General features: G+C 42.3%; 1 protein-coding gene across 1 annotated transcript; it reads right to left on the minus strand.

Annotated features, from left to right (window-relative positions):
- Positions 1-27,084, minus strand: LOC130736204 (uncharacterized). Its single transcript, XM_057588049.1, has 8 exons — positions 27,070-27,084; positions 25,489-26,967; positions 3,833-3,846; positions 2,723-3,740; positions 1,843-2,622; positions 1,098-1,768; positions 716-1,004; positions 1-617 (listed from the first exon to the last, which is right to left on the minus strand). The coding sequence occupies exons 1-8, from the start codon at positions 27,082-27,084 to the stop codon at positions 201-203; spliced, it is 4,683 nt and encodes a 1,560-aa protein (XP_057444032.1). The 3' UTR covers positions 1-200.
- Between the last annotated feature and the right edge of the window lie 574 nt (positions 27,085-27,658).

The following is a 27,658-nucleotide window of genomic DNA, read 5'->3' on the forward strand; positions in this document are numbered from 1 at the left end:
TAACCAAGCTTTAAATTGTCTACATTTAAACTGGAACAATAAAGGTCTACACTTAACTAATAGTATCAAAATAAAGTGCAGAGTTACAAGGTCATACAAGGCCATACCAAAATATCAATAATCATAGGCCATACTAGTTTGGCTTCCCAAGTACATAGAAACAAAATACAAAATGCAGAAACAACAAAGCACTTTCCCATTCAGCTTGTGCTCTCTTGTGTTCCTAGTCCAGCTCTTGATCTCTTTCTTCCCCTTCTAGCTACACCAGCTGGTGGTAATGAAGCTGTAATTGTGCTACCTTGAGAGTGTGGTTGTGATGCATTTGGCTGACTTCCATTAGCTTGAGATTGTGGTTGTGATGCATTTGGCTGACTTCCATTAGCTTGAGATTGTGGTTGTGATGCATTTGGCTGACTTCCATTAGCTTGAGATTGTGGTTGTGATGCATTTGCCTGACTTCCATTAGCTTGAGCTGTCATTGGCTGAGAAGCAGTAGGCTCACTTGCTTTAGTCTTCCTCTTTCCTTTTGCAGCAGGCTTGTATGTAGGCTTTAGAGGTGCATCAGCAGTCCTTGCACTTCTTGTTCTAGGTTTTGGGTGAGTCTTCTTTGAGTTTTGCTGCAAGTGTGACATATGGTAATTAATGACAAGTATTACCTTGTTAAGTGGATTACATAGAAACTTCAGACATTAATTCTCAAAGTTAAGTGGATTACCTTGTTCCCCCCTTTCTCTATTTCCCTATCCGCACCAGTTTTCCCTCCACAAGTTCTTATATTGTGACCCCACTTTCCACACCTACTGCACTTAACCTTGGTCTGATTCCTTGCAAGCTTGTAGGGATTCCTGGGCTCATCATTCTTTTTGTTTCTTTGAGTCTTAGGTCTTCCAGGTGCCCTTCTCACATATGGTGGATTTAGTGGTGGCAGATCACTGACAGGCCAGAGCATGGGACCATTGTTTGGTTCAATTATATATGCATAAGTGGACAGAAAAGTATCTCTCCTACAAAACAAAACAATAAAATTGTGAAGTCATTATGATGGCAGCATTACCTATAGTATACCAACACAAATTAACACAAGGCTAAACCATTACCTATAGTAGTTGTCCACATATTCTTCAGGGTGAGTACGGTTATGCCACATGCAAGGAATAGCATGGCAGCATGGGATACCTGTCAAATCCCATCTCCTACATGCACAATGATTTTTGGCCAGCTCCACACGATACTTGTTAGTCCCATCTGTAACCTCAAATTTTGAATTAAGGGTATCACCATTCCAATGTGGTGCCCAGTTTTGTGCTGCTAACTTGTGAGCCTCCAATTTCTCCTGAATCATGGGGCATATGTTTCCCTTGTACCTCAACATTAAGTCCCTCTGCTTCACAATCCGAGAGCTGATGTAGTGCTTTAGGCCTTCAATGAGTGATATGATGGGTTTATCCCTGTGTTCCAGAATTGCCATGTTGAAAGCTTCGCACATGTTGTTCACTTGCAGGTCACACAAAGAATGAGTACTAAAATGTGCTTTTGCCCACTGCTTAAGAGGTATCTCACATAGATCCTTCCATGCTTCTTCATTCATCTCCTTAAGCTTTTGCATTGCCCTGTCAAATTGAGGCACAGTGCATGATCTAGCAGCTGACCATAGTGCATTTTTCATTTCCTCTCCTGGATACTTCTTTCTCCAGTTTCCATAAACATGCCTAACACATACTCTATGGTCCACATCTTCACTCAATGCTGCTAAGGTGGGAACCAAGCCCTGAAATATCAAAGAACATAGTCAAATACAATACAAACATAGTCATATATAATAGAAGCCTAGGGAAAACAGACCTTCTGTTGATCTGAAATAAATGACCACCTCCTTGATTGTATTGTGTTCAGATCATCCAGTAATAGGGACACAAACCATTCCCATGAATCTCTAGTCTCAGCCTCAACAACAGCAAAGGAAATTGGGAACATCTGGTTGTTCCCATCCTTACCAACAGCAGTAAGCAGCTGTCCACCATAAACACCCTTCAAGAAACAGCCATCCAATCCAATGAGTGGTCTGCAGTGTCTTGCAAAAGCCATTCTGCAAGCAACAAAGCACACATAAATTCTCTGGAACACAGGGCCATCCGCTCCCATCTCACTTTTGATAATCACAGTGCCGTTTGGGTTGCTCCTCAATAGCTCATTAGCATAACTCCTTAGATGTTTATATTGTTCCTGCTCTGCCCCATCAATCATCTTTTTGGCTGCTGTCCTAATTCTTGATGCTTGAAATCTATTCAGCACTACTCCCCACCTAAGCTGGCCTTCAGCAACCACAGAATTGCACTTCATTCCAGGGTTATGCCTTATTGTTTGCATCAATTTCTTGGCAAGTAGCTTAGGCCTGGCATGGCGATTCTTGGAGGTCCTATAGCATGAGTGCTCATCAACCAGTGAGACAATCTGCCAGAAATTGTTCTGCTCATACTTGGAAAGCCTGCAATAAAATGGACACTCACCCTCGCATTTAATGACAACCCTTTTGCTATCACTCTTCTCTAAAATTACATTCTTCCTCCTTTGAAGAGCATACTCTTTAATAGCTGTTTTAAAGAGTTTGGAAGTAGTAAATTTCTGCAACAAAAGACAAGTTAGAAAATGTTCTTTTGTAAAAATGTACTTAAAACAGCAAAGAAATGTTCTTAAAACAGTAAATGTCAAAGAAGAATAATACCTGCCCAACTACAAACTTAACCTCTGCACCATCTGGAGGGAGTTTGAAAATTGGGAACTTTTTCCTTTGCTGACCAATTTCATCATCACTGTCAGGTGGTGTTTCCAAGTCATCAGAAGCTCCATCCTCATTTGCAAATTCATCCAAACAAGCTGGATTTTTATCCTTGGTAGCAACTTGGTCTTCATCTACTGAACCAAAGGTTGGAAGGACTTTGGACCACTCCCACTTCTCATCAAAGTCACTGTCATCTAAACTGATCTCACTATCATCTTTTCCATCAAGTCCCTCACCAGCTACCTGACAATCCTCATTAAGAATCTCATGTTGTCCTTCATCAAGTCCCTCACCAGCTACCTGACAATCCTCATTAAGAATCTCATGTTGTCCTTCATCAAGTCCCTCACCAGCTACATCACAATCCTCATTAAGAATCTCATGTTGTCCTTCATTAACTGCCTCACCAACTACCTCACAATCCTCATTAACAATCTCATTTTGTCCTTCATTAACTCCCTCACCAACTACCTCACAATCCTCATAAACAATCTCATTTTGTCCCTCACCAGAACCACCCTGGCCATCATTAAGTCCCTCAACAGAACCCTCACCAACAGAACCCTCACCATTCTCCTTAACTCCCTCACCCTGACCAGCTTGTGTGTATTCAAGGAACTGAAAGTCATCTACAAGTTCTGGTACTTCCTCTACTAAATGCTCAACATAAAAGTCAACTTCACTATGTCCCTTTACATCATTCAGAAAAGCCACCACATCTCCATCATCCCTAAATGGCTTACAACCACTAGAAAGTCCAAAATCAGGGTGTCTATACCATATATTAAATGAGACATACCCCAACCTTTTTACAACTTTGCCTAAATCAATGGAATTTATCTCATCTACATCCCATTTGTCAACAGTAAAACATATACCATTTAAATAATCCAGACTAGGTTCTGACACAAACTTGCCACTATGCCAGACATGGACATTTACTAAATTTCTAGCAATGGGCCTACAAATAATGTAAACAATGTCAAGATTACATTCAATATCCCAATAAATTAAGCACCACAACTAGATAAAACCAGATAAAGACATCACTACCACATAGAGACAAACTAAAGTGATAAAGAAATTGACAAAGAATCTTGAAAAGGTACCTACCTAAACTTGAAATTGTCTGGAAATTTCTCCCCCCACCAAGAGGTAGGGTCATATGTTGGCTTTTCGCATGTGCCATGCTCAGGGACCACATGCTTCCCCTTCTTCTGCCTCGGGCTCCCCCTTCCTTTACCTCCTCGACATCCACGATTTGAAGACCCACCAGCCATGTGAGAATGTCGAATTCAACCAAGTTTTGGGACGGCTCTTTCTCCCTCAGCTCCACGAATTGCCTTCTCACTGCTCTTTCTCCCTCACTCTTTCAACCTGTCTCTCTCGTCGATGAACACGATGATGGGTTGCTAATTAGGGATTTGAACCCTAAATCCCCAAATCGGGTTTACAAACCGGGCCCCAAATCAATTTGTTTTTTTTTTAGTTTTCATTGTTTTAATCCACGTGGCTTTATTAAAAATAAAAAAAAATTCCACGTCAGCTTCTCCGTTAGTGAATTAACGTCAGGCTAACAGAAGGGTAACCGGTGGACCTTTTAATAACATGGAGGGTAGTTTCAATGACAAAAATAGTGTGGGGGTATATTTTGCACAAAACTGAAACATCAGGGGCAAAAACTGCTTTTTAGCCTTCATTTTATTCGCTTATCCAAAGCTTAAAACTTGGGCCTTACATTACTACCCTCCAAAAAGAAAGTTTAGACCTCGAAACTTAAGGTTCAGTAAAAAGTTCTGGATACTGTTCCTTGATCTTTTCCTTCAGCTCCCACGTCGCATCACCGGTGTCCTTGTTCCAAATAACCTTCACTAACTCGATCTCTTCTCCCCTCAACTGTTTTATCCTTGTGTCACCAATGCTGATTGGCGGTGTCTCGAAAGACAAGTTATCCTTCAACTCAATGTCATCCAGCTCGATAACATGTGTCGGATCAGAAATATACTTCCTCAGTTGTGACACATGGAATACATCGTGAATGTTTGATAGGAAAGGCGGTAGTGCGATCTGATAAGCTACCGGTCCTACCCGACGAGTAATCTGATAAGGTCCAATGAACTTTGGCGTAAGCTTTCTTGACTTGATTGCTTGTCCAACTCCTGTAGTCTGGCTAACCCGCAGGAACACATGGTCTCCTTCTTCGAATTCCAGGGTTCTACGCCCTTGATCTGCATAACTCTTCTGTCTACTCTGAGAAGTCTTCATCTTCTCCCTGATCTATTTGATCTTCTCAGTCGTCTGTTGGAGATGTTCTGGTCCTACTAACAAATTCTCTCCATCTTGATACCAACATAAGGGTGTTCTACACTTGCGGCCATACAAAGCCTCATACGGTGCCATACCTATGGTCGTATGAAAACTGTTGTTATATGTGAACTCAATCAGCGGCAATAGGGTATCCCAACTGCCCTTGTTGTCTAACACGCAAGCTCGTAGCAAATCCTCCAATGATTGGATAGTTCTCTCAGTTTGTCCATCAGTTTGTGGATGATAAGCAAAACTTAATCTCAGCCTCGTTCCCAAAGCATTATGAAGAGCTCCCCACAAATGTGAAGTAAACTTCGGGTCTCTATCGGAAACGATACTTGTTGGCACTCCATGAAGTCGTACAATCTCATCTATATATATCTCTGATAGCTTTTCCACGTTGTACGTAGTCCTCACGGGTATGAAATGAGCCGACTTAGTCAATCGATCCACGATTACCCAAATTGAATCATACCCTTTCTGAGTCCTTGGCAACGCCACGACAAAATCCATCGATATGCTATCTCATTCCCATTGAGGTACATCCAAGCTCTGTAGCATACCTGAAGATTTCTGATGTTCCACCTTCGCCTTCTGACAGGTTAAACATGCAGCTACATACTCCGCTACTTGTCTTTTCATTCCTGGCCACCAAAAATTCACCTTCAAGTCCTGATACATCTTTTTCATCCCAGGGTGGATGCTCAACTTGCTTTTGTGACCTTCGTCCATAATCAACCTCCTTAAGTCAGGGTTGTTAGGTACGCAAACTCTACCCTTACACCGTAGGATATTGTCACTTCCTACCTTGAATTCCGGGTCCTTACCCTGAATTACCAAATTCCTTTATCCGAGTAAAAATTCATCTTGTAACTGTTGGTCTCGGATTTCCTCCATCAATCCATTGGTAATTCTGATCATTCCAAACCTCAGTTCTCCCTCGGATACTCTTACATCTATACTCAAATCTCGGAATTGTTCCAGCAGTTGCAGCTCCTTAACCATCATTGATGAGATATGCATCTTCCTGCTCAATGCATCAGCAACGACATTAGCCTTTCCAGGATGGTATTGTAAGGTAAAATCGTAATCCTTGAGAAATTCCATCCAGCGTCGTTGTCTCATGTTCAACTCCTTCTGGTCGAACCAGTATTTTAAACTCTTGTGATCACTGAATATGGTGAAATTGCATCCATATAAGTGATGTCTCCAGATTTTCAAAGAAAACACAATGACAGCGAGTTCTAAGTCATGAGTCGGATAGTTCTTCTCATGAGTCTTCAGTTGTCGCGAAGCATAAGCCACCACCTTCCGATGCTGCATCAGCACACATCCCAAACCTTGATGCGAAGCATCACAGTACACTTCATACGGTTCCTCTGGTTGCGGTAAGACGAGTACAGGTGACGTCGTCAAACGTTCCTTCATTGTCTGAAAGCTAGTTTCGCACGCTTCGGTCCATGCAAAAGGTTGATCATTCCTCGTAAGTTGAGTTAAGGGTCCAACGATCTTGGCGAAATTCTCGATGAAGCGACGATAGTATCCCGCCAAACCGACAAAACTCCTGATCTCAGTCACGGTCTTTGGCCGTTCCCATGACAACACAGTCTCTACCTTTGCTGGGTCCACAGCTATACCTTCTTTAGAGATCACATGGCCCAAGAATTTTACCTCTTCGAGCCAAAATTCACACTTAGAAGGGTTGGCGTACAGCTTTGTCTCTCTCAACACTTGTAAAACCTGACGCAAGTGCCCTTCATGATCTTCATCATTCTTTGAGTAGATCAGAATGTCGTCGATAAACACCACGACGAATCGATCCAAGAACGGATGGAAGGTCCGGTTCATGTAATCCATGAAAATGGCAGGTGCGTTTGTCACCCCAAATGGCATCACTAGATACTTATAGTGCCCATAACGAGTTCTGAATGCCGTCTTCTGGATATCCTCAGTCTTTACTCTGATCTGATGGTAACCCGACTTCAGGTCTATCTTTGAGAATATCGCAACTCCTCGTAGTTGATCCATCAAATCATCAATTCTAGGTAGCGGATACCTATTCTTGACGGTCACTTTGTTCAGTTGTCGATAGTCGACACAAAGTCTAGATTTCCCATCCTTCTTCTTCACCAATAAGACAGGTGCTCCCCAAGGTGAAACGCTTGGTTGAATAAATCCCTTCGACAGAAGATCTTCAAGTTGAGACTTCAACTCCACCAATTCCGCAGGTGCCATCCGATATGGTGCAATCGAAATCGGTCCTGTTCCCGGTACGACGTCAATAGCAAACTCAATGTCGCGTATAGGCGGCAAACCAGGTACATCGCCAGGAAAAACATCCGCGAAGTCTCTCACAACTGGAATATTACTAACTTCCGGATTCCCTTTACTCTCCAAGTTTAACAAAACGGAATACTCTTGAGATCCTTCATTCAGAGAGACGCTAATATGATTGGCGGATAGATACTCGGAAAGATCCGAGTCAGGAAATACCACTCTCTTTCGGCTGCAGTCCAGAAGACAATGATAGTGGGACAACCAGTCCATCCCTAGGATAACATCTAGGTTCTTGAGGGTTAGGCACACTAGGTTAGCATGGTAAACTTTATCTCTATAGGTTACTGGGCAATACATGCATGCAGTATTAGCAAGCAAAGTTTTGGCAGGTGTGGTAACTATAAGATCGAAGCTCAAAGCAATAACAGGAAGTTTTAATCTAGTAGCACAATCCCTAGAGATATAAGAGTGCGTTGCTCCGGAATCAAAAAGTACGGTTAGGAGATTACCGTCAATCTCGCAGTCTCCCCTGATCAGACCATCAACTCCTTCAGCTTCTTCACCATCCATGGTGTAAACTCTTGCCTTAGCAGCAGGACGCTTCCCACGAGCAGTGTTGACAGCTGGTTCTGTTTTGGGTGCTCTGCATTGACCGGCAGTATGCCCCAACTTGTTACAGTTAAAGCATTTGGGCCTCATATCAGTACAAGCATTGGCGTAGTGCCCAGGCTGCCCACATCTGTAACAGGTCATTTCCCTGTTCACAGTCTGACCTCCAGAACCACCAGCAGTACCCACCATGGGCCTATAGGATCCTGAAGCAATTCCTCTACCAGCAGGACGTTGATACGGCCTCCTGCTCTAAAATCTCCCTCTGCCTTGAAAATTTTGAGAGCCCGACCTCATCGGCCCTCCTGTTCCAGCACGGTTCAGTCTCTTGTTCTTCATTATCTCCACTTCCGTGGCTTTCTCAACCAAAGTCTGGAAACGAGTGATCCCCAACGGTTTCACCGAGTCTTCAATATCGGGCCTCAGCCCATTCACAAAGCGTTTGCACATGTAGGGTTCATCAACCCCGTTGCGGAAGAATCGAAAGTGCTTGGCCAACGATTCCAGCTTCGCAACATATTCTGGAATGGTCATGCTACCCTGACGAAGAGTCAAAAATTGTGACTCTCGTTCGTCACGAGCACTATCTGGAAAATACTTTTCCAGGAAAGCAGCACGAAACGAAACCCAGTTCACTTCCAAATTGTTTGCTTCCATCATTCCTCTGGCGCCTCTCCACCAGTACTCAGCATCACCCAACAGTAGAAAGGTTGCCATTCCCACCTTGGCTCCCTCAGCAGTTTGCAATACCCCAAAGATCTTCTCAATCTCATGGATCCAGAGATCCGCTTTGTCCGGGTCAGTACCCCCCGAGAACTTAGGTGGATCCTGTCTCCTGAAGTCATTCAGGCCTTTGTTCTGGTCCAGTGTCACTTCCCTCTGGCGTTGATGCTGATCACGTGCCTCCTCAGCAGCACGCCTCAAAGCATTATCGTTTGCCTGTGCAGTCACAGCTTGGGCCATAGTGGCCATCATCTCAGCTAATTGGTTAGCGTTCACCATGTTCTGCTAAGTCAAACAAACAGTTAGTACTCATCATAAGATAGCATCTAATATAACTATACCATATGATTAAGCAATAACTTCAAGCAATTCTAAGCGAGCACTCGCTTGGCAGACAATCAATTTTCACTCTTTGTAGAGTCACACAACCTAGCACAGAAGACCTATTCCCCAAAGACTCCCGAAAGACTCGACTAAGCTCTAATACCACAATGTAACACCCCGATTTCGGTGGCGTCACTTTAGTAACCAAAAGAAAAACTTAAGCGGAAAAACGTGAATTATTTTTTTTCGATAATATGATTAAAGACAGAAACATTAAACATCTCAACGAAAAATAAAGGAAACTAATATACATCTACAAATATATACATGCCCAGCTAATACCAACCACGTCGCGAGTAACCTCCAGCGACGGGTGACAGAAAGAAAGTAACGCCCGAAGGCAATATGTACAAACCAAGGTAAAACCTGTGTCCGCAACACCCTACCTCAAAAACTGAGAACAAATTGGCCCAGTGGCCTAAGAAAAGACCTCCTAAGTCCAACCAGCTCTCTGTGATCTCCATAAGAAAACCACACAAAAAGCTACCGGCAGGAAACTACCCTGTCCCAAAACTGAAACCATGACGGTCAGAGCATCGACACTACTCCTACACTAATCCCAACTCGAGGAGCCCACACTAGCACTGGATCCTACATGCTAGCGCGGTCGTCGTCCGAATCTACATCCAGGACGACTAAGTCGACATACACAACACTACCCTCTCTATCCACTCGGATGCGCTCCTGCACTGGTCTCTCGGGCTCGGGGCCCGGACCAGGATCCTCGATGACAGCAGCAGTAGACGAACTGGACTCCGTCGAAGTCCCACCCACTGGCACCTCCTCAGAGGGGTCCTCATCATCCGAAGATAATGGTGGTGGTGGTGGTCCTCCCAAGCCGGGTCCACAATGCACGCCAGGCGGCAAGTTGAAGCTCACTATGTGTCTCCTCATGACCCCCTCCGTCAAGCGTCCGAATAGGTCAACACGGTCCTCCATGATCCGACCGGTGTAGGTCGCACGGTGGCCTATGGGGTCGACCACCCATGCACCTGGGTCGTCCTGGTCAAGCATCTCGAATCTGGTCCCCCCCCGAGGGGCTGACCATCGTAAACCAGTCCGCCATACTCATCTGACAATGGCGTAGTCCGCCCAAGCACACACAGAAGACGCGAGGGTCAACTCCAAAGAATTATATAAATATTAAAGCCAGATATATAAATGGGATAATAATTATTATTAGCCTCTCAGGCTTATAAGCTTAGGGATAACATCCTAGGGTTGCATGTATCACAATACATATAAAAGATCATAATAACAATTAGCATGCCTCAAATAGGATAACAAGTACCAATCACACTCAGCAACTAAGTCAGAATGTATGTTGCATGCAATGCAATGCTGGTTAACAAGATGCATTCCGGAAGAAGGATGGACATCAACGAGACGGCCCTAACACCAGCCACGGTGGGTACCTTCCTGCTCGCGTGTCTCTTACACCACACAAAAGTAGTCAAATCAGCAGTGAACCCGTAGGTCTGCCATTCCGTCTGCTACTAAGGACCACCGTAGTGTCCAAAATATGGAAATCCGTGTCTTATGATCATTTTGGAATCCACCGAGGTCCGGCATCCCACCGTGTATTAACCTCAAAATGAGTGCATGAATGCAAGTGATTAGCCAAACAACGTCTCCGACCTCACTCGACACGTCGCCACGTGTTCTAAATAACTTAAAGTCTCTAAAAGAATACCCTAAGGTAAATGTCGATTCTGCGACAAAATGAATTAATCAAAAGAAGAAGAATGTACCTTGGAACTCATGGTTCCCGGCTAAACTTTTAGATAGCCAATCAATAAACTGCTCATCGAGCGAAAAGGTACCGAAGTACTTGGAAACTTATAGTTCCCGGCTAAACTTTAGATAGCCAAACAATAAACTGCTCATCGAGCGAAAGAGTACGAATGTACTTGGAAACTTATAGTTCCCGGCTAAACTTTAGATAGCCAAACAATAAACTGCTCATCGAGCGAAAGAGTACGAATGTACTTGGAAACTTATAGTCTCCGGCTAAACTTTAGATAGCCAAACAATAACCTGCTCGTCGAGCAAAAAGAGTATCAACATACTCAGAAACTTGTAAATTCCGCAACACTTGGACTTGACGACACTTCTCATATTTTCAAAACAAATATTCAGGCTCTAGGCTCTTATCTAAGGTTGTTATCATTGTTCAAGGGTTTTAGAGTTTGATTAATGTCTTATGAATTTTCCTTGAGAAAATAGATTTCTTTTAGTCTTATAATACTTCCTATAAGTTTTCAGAGATCCCCATGATCCCAAGTAATTCCCTGAGAAGGTCTCGATCCATTAAAACATAACAAGGTCCGAACTTCGTTCGTCCTTTCAAACTCTCTCAAAATCTCATAAAAATTCGGCATGACTTGTCCGTAATCCTCACTTTCCAGAAATATAGGCACGAGTGGAATAGCATAAAATGAAACAGCTCAATCAATAAGCATAAGCAGCATATTCCAACACATCCTAATTAACCATGTAGCACATAGCATGTGAATCATTTAGCACACAATATCATGGCATCAAGTACTCAACAAGTTCGGCCGAAGCCTCAGAAATCATTTCAGACATTTAGCAATTAGGTGCATAACACATAAATCAAGTCGAATTCGTCGACACCTAAAGCATTATCTAGTAATTCAGAGAGTAGCCCTCACCGGTGGGTCTTCCAGCTTCTTCCTCGCAAGTTCCTTCACGCTCCTCTCCTTGATTTCCAGGAAACTCCTCAAAAGAACCTTAAGCAAAATCACAGAAATCAACACAATGAATCAGAAACTCAGCAAACAATAAGTCCTAGGGTCACACGGTACACTACAACTCCGTGGTACGACAATCTAACGCGTTAAGACAAGTTTTCGAAAAGTCGGATTTTCCTCCCCCCCTTGGTATAGCTCTCGGCCACTTTCCTTAATTGGGAGGGTCGATTTTTCTTCGATCAAACTTGGTTCCTAGGTTAACATAAGCCGTAACTAAGACGGTTCTAAGCTCGGAAAAATTTTCGGATCGAAAACTGATATAAGGGTAGTTTGGTCATTATTTTCAGCTCAGAATTTCAAAACTGGATTTTTGAAAAACAAATTGGATGGGGACGTCAACAATGACGTTTATGACGATTAATCCTACTAGCACTAAGCCAAGTCGATAGATTTCAGCTTAAAGGTTGCGACTTTGCCTAAAAATGGGTATTTGGTGCAAAAATTGATCCCGGCGGCATTTCGTCGACATCTGACAAAATCTAATCCGCAGAACACGCTCAGGAGCATGCAGGGAATAAGTTTAGACACTGAAATCGGCTTATTTGAACAGTTTTACAAAAAGCTCAAAACTTTGAGCACAGAAAGACATAGAAGAAGTCGACAGAAACGACGATCAGAAGAGAGATATAGTTTACCTACCTCAAGGTCTTCGATTAGCAACGATCGGTGAAGCAAACGGGCAAAGATTCGCGAAAAACACTTCCTCCTCTTCTCCTCTAGCTGGCCGCGGGTTTGGGGAAAGAAAATGGGTAAGTTTTTGCAAAAAAATCTAATTTTCAAGCTATTTATAGGTTTTGGAAAATGCGTAAAAATGATTTTTTCGCGATTCCGATTTTTCCTGCGCGTTCCTCTGCGAATTCTAAGATAGGTTCTGGCGACAGAATTCCAGAACTCAAAACAGGATTCTTGGAATTAAACCAAACGATCCCAAGGTCGGCATGAGTCGGTGTAAGTCGGTTTATCCCGAAAAACTACTTTTTGCAGTGATCGTCGGACGAGAAAACTTCCTTCTGAAGAAAGATTAGGAATAACGAGAGAAATAGGAGAGCGCGGGTGGAATCTTCATTTGAAGCTCCGAATAGAAAAAGTCTTCATCGTCTGTCGATCTTAGGTTTCTCGAACTATCAGGGATTCCGTTTCGGCAAACTTCCGAGAATTGGAATTTGACGTTCGTACTTTCCAGGTTTCCGCGTCGAACTACTTGTTTATGGACGGAAAAGAGAAATTCTAACATTTCTCTGAAGATTTTTGGAATTAGTTTCCATCGTGTCCTAAAGTGTAATTTAACTATTCACTAATACCTTTGACCTAGGATTAGGCGTATGTTAGTCGTGCTATAACTCTTATCGGTTTTTCGATAAAATTCTTGGACTTTTCCTGAACCTTTTTCCTTCACAAATTTATTTTAATCAAATAAACTCTTTCATTTTATTCGCTTATCCAAAGCTTAAAACTTGGGCCTTACAAGTCTGCCCGACACAGGCCTAGTGTCGACAACCCCAACCATCAAAGGTCGTGCCACTCTGCCCGCTATGCCGAAGATACACCCAGGGGTTCTTCGATGAAGGCATTCCCCAACCTTCGTGAAGCTTTCCCGTTCTTCACCGAGGCCCAATCTTTCGATCGTACAAACCTCGAATGATGCATGATGCAATATGATTAGCCAAACATCGAATCGTCCTCATAACACAAGTGTTTAGCTTAAAACCCAATTTCAAAACCCAAGAGTTTAGTGTCGGTCAATACAACAAAAACTCCAACAACAAGAGTACTAGAGTACTCGGTGGCCGCCCGTCTTCACCGTAGATCGCCTCTGTGGCTTCCACCAATTCCCAGTAACTTCAAGACTTGTCGACATTTCCCCGTCTTTCGCAATCATTTTCCCCTTTAGGTTCCCTATGGTTCATTCGTTACTGAAAACGTCTCGAATTTAATTAGTCAGGTTATGAGTTTAATTCTTTGAAGACTAAGTTCTCTAAGGTCTTTAGTTTCCAAGATTCTATTCATTCTAAGTTTGCCAAAATCCCACCAAATGTAACCCCCCCCCCCGGGGAAAGTCTAAGTATATAAACGATAGCTAAGTCTCAAACCTTGTGTTTGGACTTGCCTAGGGTTGTTCATTCAACCCAAAAGATCAAAAGGAATCAATTCAGTGATTCTTCGCTCCGAAGTCGCGTCAATACGCACAATTCAATACAACATCAATATCATAAGTTATGAAAACAGTCATAACAATAAATCATCAACATAATGAAGGTATGAAAAACAGTAGAAAGGGGGGGGGTGTTTGAATAACGTTTTCAAGATAAAACTTCCACCTTAAAGATTTTGACAAATCTTTCGAGAACTTAAGTGCTAAAGATAAGAGATAGAAAAGCACACAAGGATTTTATCCTGGTTCACTTGATAAATCACTCAAGCTACTCCAGTCCACCCGTTAAGGTGATTTCTTCCTTCTTAGAATGAAGGCAATCCACTAATCAGGTAAGAGTTACAACTGCACTTGAAACCTACAAGTGACTAACAATTACACTGACTTAGCTCACACTAAGATTCACTCTCTTAGTCTTCTCTAGGATCCGATCAACCTTGATCTCCTAAAGGAACTAAACAAACTGTTTATCAAAGAATTGTTTACAAGAGATTTGCTTCTAAAAAGCTAATAGTAAACACAATGAATTTCAGATGAAAGAAAGCTTAGAAGAATTTGAATTTGTCTTGCGCGTATGTGAATGCTTCTAGCCGCTTCTTTCAGTCTTCAGCCTCTTTTTATACTCCAAGGATTAGGGTTGAACGTTGCATGGGAAATGCTACCGTTGGAGGGCAGTTCTGGAAAATCCAGCTTCTGCTGTGTCTGAGACTGTTAGGTAGGTCGTCAGGAAGGTACAGTTGCTTTTGTACTTGGATAGTGACTTGACCTTTAAACCTAGGAGACTTCTGATCAGGGGAATGCTTCATGTTGGAACTTGTGAAGCCGGTTGATCAGAGTCAGAGGGAAAGCCCAGATCCTCTAACCATTGTATCTTCTGATTCTGAACTCAGAGGGAAGTACATGGTCTTCAGAGTATCTTGCTTCTGGACATCAGAGTTTCCACTATTCAGCTTCTGGATCTTCAGAGTCTTCTACACTATCAGAACATCTGAACCTTCAGTGTTTCTTGGTTATCAGACTTTCTGGATCTTCAGAACTTCTAGTGACTGAGTCCACATCAGAGTTTGTATAACTTCAGAACTTCTGAAGCTTTTCCACAGTTCATACTGAACATGGTGAATGCGAAAGCGTTGCTTGGGACACTCTTTAAGCACAGTGCTTCTGATTTGTGTGAGATTGAATAGAGGGCCTGTAAATAGCACACTCAGAAAAACACGTTAGAGTACCACAATTGTTCATATCAAAAGGTTAACTTGTAATCATCAAAACATAGAGTTGTACTACTAGATCAAAACTTGATCTTACAATCTCCCCCTTTTTGATGATGACAAAACTAAGATTTTTGATGAACAATTCTTAAATAATAAACTGAATTCACTCAGAGTTTAGGGATATAGAATAAAACTTATCCTGATGTGAATAGTTTATCTTGCTCATTCTGAATTCAAGTCACTGCTTGATTCTGAGCTTAGCTCCCCCTGAATCTAATACTTGATGAAAACGTTAGTAAAGTCTAGATTCTGAGCTAAATAATATAAGAGTTCAGAGTAAAAAAAAACTTATGACATAGATGAAAATAGAGTAATCAGAGCGCATAAGTAATCAGAGTCAACGAACAAGGTATCAGAGTCTTGGGTATCAGAGTCAAATTAGAATCACTTCAGAAGAAGTGAAATGTATTCCTTGTATTTGCCCAGTGACATATCTATGGTCATAAAGGTGGAACTCTTAAATTCTCCAAAAGAAAAATAAATCACACTAACACATCTTACACATCAAAAACTGGGTGTACTCCCCCTTTTTGTCATAAACAAAAAAAGTAGGGTGTGAAAAACTTAGCTTGAAGTACAAGGTACTCCCCCTTAGAGAAGGTCTAAGTTTGAAGAAAATTAAAACGATGCGAGAATCAGAGTTAGGCGAATTAAAGAGAAGAGTTAATGCACAAGAGGAACGCTTACCACCGGCCAAAAGAGTAAAGAGAAGGATCAGTTACCAAGAACTTAACCTCGAGAAACTGTAGGAGCATTAACTTTCAGAGAGAAAGTGAAGCCTATATAAAGCGTTGGAGAAAGGGGTAAGCTTCACACCATCATAACAGAGAAAAATGGCATCATACATGATCGCATTAGAGGAGCTGAGAAAGAGAGCCTTTGAGGAGGACATGTTCCTCAACATTAGGCATCCAGAGGGTACAACAACCATCTCATAGCTAACACGGACACTGCTGGAGGAGGACCTGCGTCCAGAAGGTGCAAGAACTCAGCCAGCTTGAGCTGAAACTGCTGGAAGAAAAAGAGATCTTGGAAAAGAAGCTCAAGACTTCAGAAGAGATTCTGGAGAAGGATGAGCTAAAAGATAGGCTCAACAACATCCAGTATGCACTAGAGCGTCTGGAGAAGGAAAGGTCAGAGCAGCGCCAGGAGTGCAGAAGAATGAGGAGGGATCCTCCATTCTAGGATTTTAGGAAAAAGAAAAACATGTATGATGTAAATGCAGTTTATGATGAATAAAGAAAATTTTGCAAACATAATGTCACATATATATATGGATGATGTGCAAAAATAAATAACGAAAAGATATAAAAAAATAATAAATAAGGAAAAACTTAAAGAAAAGAAGACTAGGGTAAGAAGAAAAGTGAAGAGGTCCTAAGACTAGGGTTTATCAGAGCGACGCAGAAGTTCCATCATCATGTGCTTTATGTCTATCAGCATAGACTCATGAGTATCAAGACGTTGTTCCACAATGTCGAGTCTGGACGAGTTTGGCTGTGTAGAACTGGAAGGAACATTCTGAGCAGCGTGAGGAGCTGGAGTGGAAGCAGAAGCAGCAGGAGTAAAAACTACTGGTGCAAGTGCTTGGTATCTAAGAGCTTCAGCCTCAGCTTCAAGTCGTTCTGCCTCTAATCTGGCTTGTTCAGCTTGAGCTGCTGCTTGACGTGCAGCTTCTTCTGCTTGTTCTTTCTTTCTATTAGCTTCTTCAATAGCTTCAAGTAGCTTATGTCTCTGTTCTTGTTCATGATGAGCCACCCTTCTAGCAAACCTTTGCTTTGCAGCCTCGATCCTCTGACTTCCCTCTGCATTCAGGAGCTGCATCATAACTGGATCTTGAGCCACTAGCCAAGTGCTCAGACTGTTCCACTCTTCAGCCACATATTCAGCATTCTCGCTTAGGTCAGTCTGACCTTGCACATTGCGTAGCATCAATGAAGCTTCATGATGAAAAATATTGATGCACTCAGAGAGAGATGTGGGTCGGAGGTGAGTGTAGGGAATTATAGAGAGGTTGGTTTCAGGAGAGGTTGGGTGATTGCTGCTGTGAGCTTCAGAGGCACCTTGCGGAGAGCCAATGTTAAACATTCGAGCATTTGGTTCAGAGGTTCCAAGGTGAGGTTCTGAAGTTTCAACCAGAGGATGGGGTGATCTAACTGAGGAGTGGTTAGACACAGATTGTTCTGGTTCAGGTTCTGGTTGAACTGGCTCTTGTTGGTCAGGGGCAGGGTGAGCTTGTTGAGCCAAAGGGTCTGCCTCATGTAAAGGATTGGCCAAGATAGGTTCATCTGGGTCTACTAGACGTTCAGGTCTAGGGCCAGGATATCTCCTAGGGCTTGGACAAGTGAGATAATACTCTTCTAAGGTAGACACCTTTTCTTTTCTAACTTCCATGAATTTTCGAAGGGATTCAGAGTTGTTGGAAAGAGAAGAGTCAGCAACATTGGTTGGGAAGGATACAGGTATATAGGCTGTGGAAGAGTTTGTATCAGTGGTTCGGGGAGCCAGACGTTCTGATGCTCTTGGGACAGAGTGATCAGAGGTTCTGGGTCCAGGTTCTGTTTGGTTAGGCTCTGGTTGTTCATGGATGATCGGTTCAGAAGTTAATGGGTTATACTGGATGGTGATGGGTGAGGTTGGATCAGAGGGTCCGGTGGGTTGATTCTGAAGCATATTCCAGAGAGGTGCTTCATTGGGAGAAGGTTGAAAAAATGAAGACCTTGGGGAATGTGGTGGAGAGGTGGTTTGTGCAGCTGGTTGGGACTCAGGAATGGGAGTGAGTGCATTTGAAGATTGTTTGAGCAAGGCAGAGATGGGGAGTGCATCAAATAAATTCAAATCATCATCAGAAGCAACTGCAGACTTACTTGATTGTGCTGATGATCTAGTCACTCTGGCAAGAGTTTCAATCCTTCTGATCACTTCAGCAGCTGGTTCCACCCGAGTAGGCTTCACCACAATTCTGACCTGCTTCTTCTTCTTCTTGGGAGAAGGAGGACCATCCTCATTATCACCATCATCACCATCATCTGGCTTGCTGGTTTCATCATGTTTTCTCTTGGATTGACCAGCCTTCTTCCCTTTGGTCAGAGGGACATCTGATTCCTCAGAGGATTCTTCTAGGATCATCTTCCTCTGGACCTTCTTCTTGAGAGGAGAATCAAGCTCTGGTGCAGGAGGCAGCATTCTGAAGAATTCATCAACATCAATCTCAAAGCCTTGACTCCTTAGATCATCAATGAAACACCTGATTGCTTCAGGGTTGTCTGCCTGGGTCCACAAGGGAAAGTCATTTAGAGGGACTCTTCTTTTTCTGATTTCAGAAGATGTGTCTTCATGGGCAGGAGCAATCTTCTTTTTGACTAGACCCATCTTCTTCAGAGAATTTGCAGTAAAGACATCACTGACAATGGTGGTCAAATCCTCTACGCATCCAGCATTGACCAGATCTTGAATGAGGTCACTCTCAATGAAGAGATCAGACAGCAATCTCCCAAAAGGGATATACTTGATTGCTGATTTGATGGAGGCAGTAGTCCTTGACTTCCGGATACATTCCTTCAGATAAGAGAACAAGAAGTAGGGGAGGCAGATCTTCTTCTTGTCTTGGATGAGGAACAACATCGCCTTCTGGCAGAAGTTGATATAATCTGGGGAACTGCCCTTTGGTCTTTGGTTGATGCAGTTCAGCAGAATCTTGTGCCAGATTCTGAGCTTGGGATGAAGATCCATCACTTTATAATTAGTCTTGCCCGGTTTGTAATTGGTGTACAGGGCCTTGTTGATTGTATCCTTGGTGCTGGGTTTCAGCTTCGATTCTGTCAGTTGAAATCGATACCCACGAGCAGTTGCTGGACCCAGCAGATTTACGAAGGATTTCTCTGTAATGATAATTTTTCTTCCAAGAATGTGAGATACCACCTGAGTGTCATCGCAGTCAGCGTGCTTCCAGAATTCCTTGATCAGTTTGTCATACACCGGTCCTCGAAGCCTGTTGAAGTAATTTTCCCAGCCTTGAACTTGGACTTCAGGACGAAGATCATACCCATTTGTAGCAATATTGTCAAGGTCGAATCTCCATTCTGCCAGTACTTGAAGTTCCTCAGGAGCATATACGCAGTGAACGGCACAGCCCCGTTCTGCAATCGGAATAATCTGCTCTTGAGCTTGACCTTGATCTTGATTCGGATTCTCAGGACCCCTTTGACCTGTAGCTTGACCAACTACCATATGAGGGAACTGGGTTGCATCTGCAGTAGCTCTTCTGGTTTGACTCACCATTTTTGGAGCGGTTGAAGGTTTAGGTAGAAGATGAAGGTTGAAAGATGAAGAGAGAGCGAGAGAGAAATCAAGGGTAAGCGGTTTTGAAATTGCAGAAGAGAGAGAGAGTAAAAACCGAAAGTGAAGGAGATCGTGTGTGTATAGTGGGTTTTGACAAATAACCGTTGTTGATTCAAAAAGCAATTTAAAATCAACGGTTGAAAATTAAAGATAGATAGTAACAGTAAATACACATATCACACACAGGAGAGAAGCACATCTACACGCATCATGACAGACTGTCACACGGGCACAAGGAACTATGCATCAGAAATACTGACACACGTGTTGCTGTCTCAGCTTCAGAGTCAGTACCAATGGGTACGCACACTCTGATTGAGTTACCTTCTGGACTAGACATCTTCTGATCAAGAAGTATCATAGTCAGAGGTTCTGATCCATCTTCACTCTGGACAGAAGTCCATGTTCAGATTTTTCAGAATAAAATTAAATCTATCCTCTGCTAAGGGCTTTGTAAAGATATCTGCCCATTGATGGTCAGTATCAACAAACTTCAGAAGAAGTACGCCCTTCTGTACATAATCTCTAATAAAGTGATACTTTACCTCAATATGCTTAGCCCTTGAATGTAGGATAGGATTCTTACTCAATGAGATTGCAGCAGTGTTATCACAATAGATTGGGATATTGCTCTCAAGGATCTGATAATCCTCCAGCTGATGTTTCATCCAGAGCATCTGAGTGCTGCATATTGCTGCTGAGATATATTCCGCCTCTGCAGTTGATAGTGCAATGGTTGATTGCCTCTTGCTTGCCCATGAGACTAAGTTGCTTCCCAGAAATTGACAATTTCCAGAAGTGCTTTTTCTCTCTGTTCTATCTCCAGCATAATCAGCATCACAGTAACCTGAAAGCTTATACTCTGATGTTTTCTTATACATCAAGCCAAGGTTAGTGGTGCCTTTCAGATACCTTAGGATCCTCTTAACAGCAGTTAAGTGGGTTTCCCTTGGATCTGATTGGAAACGAGCACATAGATGGACACTAAATAATATGTCTGGCCTAGATGCAGTTAAGTATAGAAGTGAACCTATCATGCCACGATAGAGCTTCTGACATACTTTACCACTTTTATCTTCTTTCTCCAAAATGCATGTTGGATGCATTGGAGTCTTGGCCACTGTAGATTCCAGCATATTGAACTTCTTCAGTAGTTCTTTAGAGTACTTGCTCTGATGGATATATGTTCCTTCTGGTGTTTGATCAACTTGTATTCCCAGAAAGTACTTGAGTTCTCCCATCATACTCATCTCAAATTCAGCCTGCATCATCTTAGAAAATTCTTTGCATAGAGATTGATTAGCAGAACCAAATATAATATCATCAACATAGATTTGCACAATTAAGATATCATCTTTATAAGTTTTGCAAAAGAGAGTTGTATCTACTTTACCCCTTACAAACTCATTCTCCAGAAGGAATGAGCTGAGTCTCTCATACCATGCTCTGGGAGCTTGCTTCAGACCATAGAGTGATTTCTTCAATTTGAACACATGGTCTGGTTTCTTTTCATCTTCAAAACCTGGGGGTTGATGAACATAAACTTCCTCTGAAATATAACCATTTAGGAAGGCACTCTTCACATCCATCTGATGAAGAACTATGTTGTGATTTACTGAGAAAGAGATCAACATTCTGATTGCTTCTAGTCTTGCTACTGGAGCAAATGTTTCTGTGTAGTCTATTCCTTCCTGCTGACTGTAACCTTGAGCAACTAGCCTTGCCTTGTTTCTGACTACATCTCCTTTCTCATTCAGCTTGTTTCTGAACACCCATTTTGTTCCAATTACATGGACACTCTCAGGCTTCTTCACCAAGCTCCAAACATCGTTCTTGGAGAATTGATTCAATTCTTCTTCCATGGCCAAGATCCAATCCTTGTCCTGAAGAGCTTCATCTATGGACTTGGGTTCAATTAAGGACACCAATCCTTTCAAACTAAGCAAGGTCTCTTCAGAGGGTCTGAAGGCTGATATGGTTCTGACTGGTTCGTCTTTGTTGCCCAGAATCAATTCCTTAGGATGAGCTGCAGTGATTCTGCTCTTCTTCAGAGTTTGTGAATCAGAGGGACCAGCTTCTTCTTCTGGTTCATCTTCCTCTGGCTCAGCTTCCTCTGGAGCTTTGCCTTTGTCAGAAACATTAATGCTTAAATCTGCAAACTTCTCAACTAGCTTTGACTGGTCAGAGTCAAGCTTATCGTCAAATCTAACATGAATAGATTCTTCAATAGTCTTAGCATCAGTATTATAAAATCTAAAACCTTTAGATCTATCAGAGTAACCAAGTAATAGACATTTAGAAGATTTAGCATCAAATTTATGCAATCTATCCTTAGTATTAAGAACATAACAAACACAACCAAAAGGATGAAAGTAAGAAATGTTGGGTTTTATGTTCTTCCACAATTCATAGGGAGTCTTATTCAGAATTGGTCTCACAGAGATTCTGTTCTGAATGTAACATGTTGTATTTACTGCCTCTGCCCAAAAATGCTTAGCCATGCCAGTTTCTTGGAGCATGGTTCTAGCCATCTCCTGAAGAGTTCTGTTCTTCCTCTCAACAACACCATTTTCTTGAGGAGTTCTGGGACAAGAGAAATCATGTGCAATTCCATAGGAATCAAACAGACTCTCAAACGTGTCATTCTCAAACTCTCCACCATGGTCACTTCTGACACGCACAATCCTACAAGCCTTCTCGTTTTGCACTTGGGCAATGAAGGTAGAGAAAACAGCATGAGACTCATCCTTGCGGGTTAGAAACTTTACCCATGTCCAGCGGCCATAGTCATCAACGATAACCATCCCATATCTCTTGCCACCTATAGACTCAGTTTTCACTGGTCCAAAAAGGTCGATATGCAGAAGTTCCAACGGCCTTGAGGTTGAGACAACATTCTTTGCCTTGAAAGGGACTTTAGTGAATTTTCCTTTCTGACATGCTTCACAAAGAGCGTCTGAAGCGAACTTCAGATTGGGTAAGCCCCTGACAAGGTTTAGCTTGCTCAGCTGAGAAATCTTTCTCATACTGGCATGCCCTAACCGTCTATGCCATACCCACTGCTCTTCATTAACAGAAAGAAGGCACTTCACATTCTGAGCCTCTAACTCAGATAATCTGATCTTATAAATGTTGTTCTTCCTCTTGCTGTTAAACAGAACAGAGCCATCGATCTGACTTACAGCCCGGCAGGACTTTTGATTGAATATAACATCATAACCCTTGTCAGCTAATTGACTTATAGACAATAAATTATGTGTTAAGCCATCTACCAATAACACATTATCAATGCATGGACTACTATCTACACAAATAGTACCAGTACCAACAATTTTACCCTTTTCATTTCCTCCAAAGCCAACTTCGCCTCCAGGCTTAAGTTTGGGATGGGCACCACGAGTCTGCCCGACACAGGCCTAGTGTCGACAACTCTGCTCGGGTGTCGCTTACAAACCCATGCATAGTCGGATCAGCCCCAACCATCAAAGGTCGTGCCACTCTGCCCGCTATGCCGAAGATACACCCAGGTGTTCTTCGATGAAGGCATTCCCCAACCTTCGTGAAGCTTTCCCGTTCTTCACCGAGGCCCAATCTTTCGATCGTACAAACCTCGAATGATGCATGATGCAATATGATTAGCCAAACATCGAATCGTCCTCACAACACAAGTGTTTAGCTTAAAACCCAATTTCAAAACCCAAGAGTTTAGTGTCGGTCAATACAACACAAACTCCAACAACAAGAGTACTAGAGTACTCGGTGACCGCCCGTCTTCACCGTAGATCGCCTCTGTGGCTTCCACCAATTCCCAGTAACTTCAAGACTTGTCGACATTTCCCCGTCTTTCGCAATCATTTTCCCCTTTAGGTTCCCTATGGTTCATTCGTTACTGAAAACGTCTCGAATTTAATTAGTCAGGTTATGAGTTTAATTCTTTGAAGACTAAGTTCTCTAAGGTCTTTAGTTTCCAAGATTCTATTCATTCTAAGTTTGCCAAAATCCCACCAAATGTAACCCCCCCGGGGAAAGTCTAAGTATATAAATGATAGCTAAGTCTCAAACCTTGTGTTTGGACTTGCCTAGGGTTGTTCATTCAACCCGAAAGATCAAAAGGAATCAATTCAGTGATTCTTCGCGTCAATACACACAATTCAATACAACATCAATATCATAAGTTATGAAAACAGTCATAACAATAAATCATCAACATAACCAATATCAAAATCATACATAAGTCGAATTTATCGACGCCTATCATGCAATCTTAGCTAATATGTAAGTTGCCCTAACCTCGAGTTGTTCCAGCCTCGCGGTCTAGGTTCTCCACACACAGTTGCTCAGTAGATCCCAAAGTTCCTTCAGCTGAACCTCGGAGAAAAACAAAGCAGAAATCCATACAAAATCGATTAGCTCGATCACACACAACTAATTAACGATATACAAAGCATTTAAAGCTTCAGAGTACAACAATCGAACACGAGAGGACGAGTTATCGAAAAACGGAAAACTCCCCCCCCACTAAAACATGCTCTCGGCCACAAGAGGAAAAGGGTTCCAGCGCTTTTTCTTCGATCTAATTTAATTACAAGGTAGTTTTAGGGTAAAACTAGGATAAAAAAACTGTCGGAAAAATTTTAGAACAACCGGGTCAAAATACGGCTATCCAGGGGCGTTTTGGTCCAAAATAAAAGCTCAAAAACTCAAAGTTAAAATTTCGGAAAACAAATTTGATAGGAACGTTCACAACGACATTTGTAGCAACGAATCCTAAAGGCACTAAGTCGGATTGCGACTTTTCGACATTAAAGTTTCAATATGTGCGCAAAAAGGGTTTTTACACAGTTTTTCAGATCTCTGACAACTCGATCGAAATTGGCAAATATCGGCGAGTGTTCTAGGTTGTTGGGCAAGTATAGAAGATATCCCAACAGAAAAATTAGGAAAATCAGACAGTTTTACGAAAAGCTCGAAACTTTGAGCACAGAAATAGCTAAAGAAACGTGACGAAAAGAATGATCAGAGCTAAGAATCAAGCTAGTTACCTCGATGCCGTGAATTAGAGACAAACAGCTCGAAGATCGGTCAAGAATCGGCGAAGTTCTTCTCCTCCCCTTGCTCCCTCAAACCCGCGGCCTCAAATGGTGAATGGGTAAGATATTTTGTGATTTTTCACTATTTATATGAGAGTGAAATCGCGGGAAAATGAAAATTTTGCGATTCCTATTTTTGCAGCACGTTCATCGGTGAATTCTAAGTGAGATTCTGGCGACAGAATTCCAGAACTCAAAACAAATCTCTAGAATTAGGGAAAAACGATCCAAAAGCGGTGTAAGTTAAATTGCCCCAAAAAACTACTTTTTGCTGTGAAGGTCAAACGACAAAACTTCGTTCTGAAGAAAGATTGGAAACGTCGAAAGAAATCTGGCAACGCGGATGGAAACTTCGTTAAAAGCTCCGAATAGAAAAAGTCCTCATTCAGTGATTGAATTTAGGGTTTTTGAAGCAAAGAAATTAGCGTCGTCGGACTTCCGAGAAGTGAATCCTATCGTGCGTACAGTCCAGGGTTCCGAAATGAAACACTGGTTGAAGGAAAAATAAAGAGAACTTCTTATTTTTCCAAGGATTTGAAATATCGCTTAAACATTGCTTTAAGAGCGGAATTAGCCTATTCTGGACACTCTCGCCATAAGGCAGGTGTGCAGACGACTCGCACTAACTCCTAAAACGACTATGGTACTATCCTCAAGCAATTCCTGAACTTTCTTCTTCATTGAACTTTCCCAAACTGTAAACTTCGGTCACGCTTACGCTGATTCTACGCGTGAGTCGGAAATTAAACTTTAAATCCAGTTCTGCAAATCCGGGTCTTACAGTGTCCACATCAGAAGGAATGATCTCTTCTTCAGCATGTGTATTGTTCAGAGGGGATGAACATTCACCTTCATCATACATTTTACCTTTGCCTTTGACAACATGAAGCTTCTCCGGACGAAGAAGAAACTCTGGAATGTTCCTTGGTAGGAGAACATAAACCCAGTTCCCCAAGATCATGAGTAGAGCAGTGACTCTGTTCAGTAGAGAATAGAACAGTGTGCCAACATATCCTTCTGTGACACAGAGTTGCCATTCATTCCAGTCCGGTACCTTGGTGGCTTCTACATGAAACTTGTAGCCAACATCTGAGGGTTTCTTCCAAGAAAAGGATACGGAACGGTTGGGTGATTTTTCAATTTTCTTGATCAACTTTTCTTGAAAAGCCTTGGAGGAAGCCTTGGACGTTCCTGCAATGCGTCTGCGTTTAATGGCAGAGGACACTAGCGTCTGAAGACGCCTTTTTCTCACTTGAGAAAGGGTGCAGAGAGTGGCTGGCTTGGAGGTATGATTTGTGGGGCTTTCAAGTGTGGAACCTTGTTGAGGCTTTTGAAAGGGTAGGTCAATTTGTGTTGTCAAGGTTAGTGGAAAGAAATTGAACAGTTGGGATCTTGGTTCGTTTTGTTGAACAATGTGTTCCTCATCAGAGGAATCCATAGCTGTGACAGGAGAAAATTTTGGTGAACTGTGATCAGTGGGATTCACAGTGAGGTCTTTTTGGTTTGGAGTAGGGGAGAGTTGTTTTGGTGAGTGGTGTGGTGGAGGTGAGGTCTTGTGAGGATCATAAGAATCATCTAACAGTGAATTAACAAATTCTTGATTTGAGATTTCAGCGTTTACCTCAAAGTGTGGAAATTTGATGTCCAAAGTTTTGGCAATGGTGGAGTGGATGAGAAAATCTTCTTCATTCTTGGGTTCATCAGGTTCATTTGCAAGTGTCTTCCGTTTGTTGTATTTGGGTTTCTGAACAGGTACAGTGGGTTCATCATTGAACTGCTTCCTCAAACGCTTAAGCTTCTTCTTCTTGGGTTCTGCGATCGTGCTGGCAGGTGACCCTTGTCCAGATCTTGTTCTCGAAGCAACTGGATTTGAGTCAGACTGTAGAGGAACTCCGCCCTTAGTGATCTTGATTAAACGTTCCTTGGTGCGTACATTTGACACTTCCCTGGACTGTTCTGGCTCGTCCTCAGGGAACGGTGCAATACGCAAGGCAGGATTCACAGTTTGCTTGTTTGGAACCGTTCTTGCTTGTGCATCCAAATCCTTCAAGGTCTTTACCTTCTGTTTGACACCTTTGTTTGCTTGTTCTCTTTCTCTTTCAGCTCTTCTCTTCTTGGCAAGAAATTCAACTGGAATTTCTGAATCATCATATTGAAGATTCATTTTGCCAACATCTTCTAGCTTGATAGGAGTGGGCCAAATGATATCATCCTCTATCCTTTCCTCTTTGTTATCCAGAAAGGCTTGTGTGATTCCTTTCTTCTCAAAAATGACAGTCAGCAGTGATCCAAAAGGAAGAAATCATTTTCCCATGTCCAGAAAGTTGATTAAATAACTCCAGATTAAGTGAGCAGGATTTACCTTCACCTTTTTCATGATTTTGTAGATTGCATATCTTGCATGGCATTGACGTGCCCTCTTGCACCATCTTTTGGTAGGACCACCTTGCTGATGACTGCATTTGTGAACTTGAGTTCTTCTCTTGTTATAGGCTCTTCTTGATCCTTCCAAATGCACCGGTAGTCTTCAGTGCTTGACCACAAATTTGGATTGTACTTTTCGCCTTGATCCAGACTTACACCAAGAGCATCAGCGACATCTTTCCGTGTGACTTCAATGATTTTGTTGTAGGCCCTTGACTTGATTAACTCACGGTTTTTCACCACAGCGCAATCAAAGAATTCCTTGACCAAAGGCACATACACTTCCCTTTGAGATACAATGTAGACACTCTCCCAGTCTTGATGAAGAAGGTCTGGGAGACCATCCATCTTCACGCAAGCAAATAGTTTCATGTCTAAGTATCTTGGTGAAATAAGTGCATTGTCACCAAGCTTTTCAGTTTTCACAGCACCGATCTCTTTGTTTTGTACTGATCTGTACAGGGAAATCTTCTCAGATATTTTCTTCAAGATTTCCATCTCCTCCTTGGAGTGTGGTAGCTTTCCAC

Source organism: Lotus japonicus, chromosome 2 (assembly GCF_012489685.1).
Source record: "Lotus japonicus ecotype B-129 chromosome 2, LjGifu_v1.2".
In the NCBI taxonomy this organism is placed as follows: Eukaryota; Viridiplantae; Streptophyta; class Magnoliopsida; order Fabales; family Fabaceae; genus Lotus; species Lotus japonicus.

What these genes read in the sequence shown, in the direction of transcription:
- LOC130736204 (XM_057588049.1), bottom strand. An exon ending in TTAAGTTTGTAGTTGGGCAG is followed by an intron (nt 2,623 to 2,722) that starts GTATTATTCTTC and finishes CTTTTGTTGCAG; the next exon opens with AAATTTACTACTTCCAAACT. An exon ending in TATGTGGACAACTACTATAG is followed by an intron (nt 1,005 to 1,097) that starts GTAATGGTTTAG and finishes TTTGTTTTGTAG; the next exon opens with GAGAGATACTTTTCTGTCCA.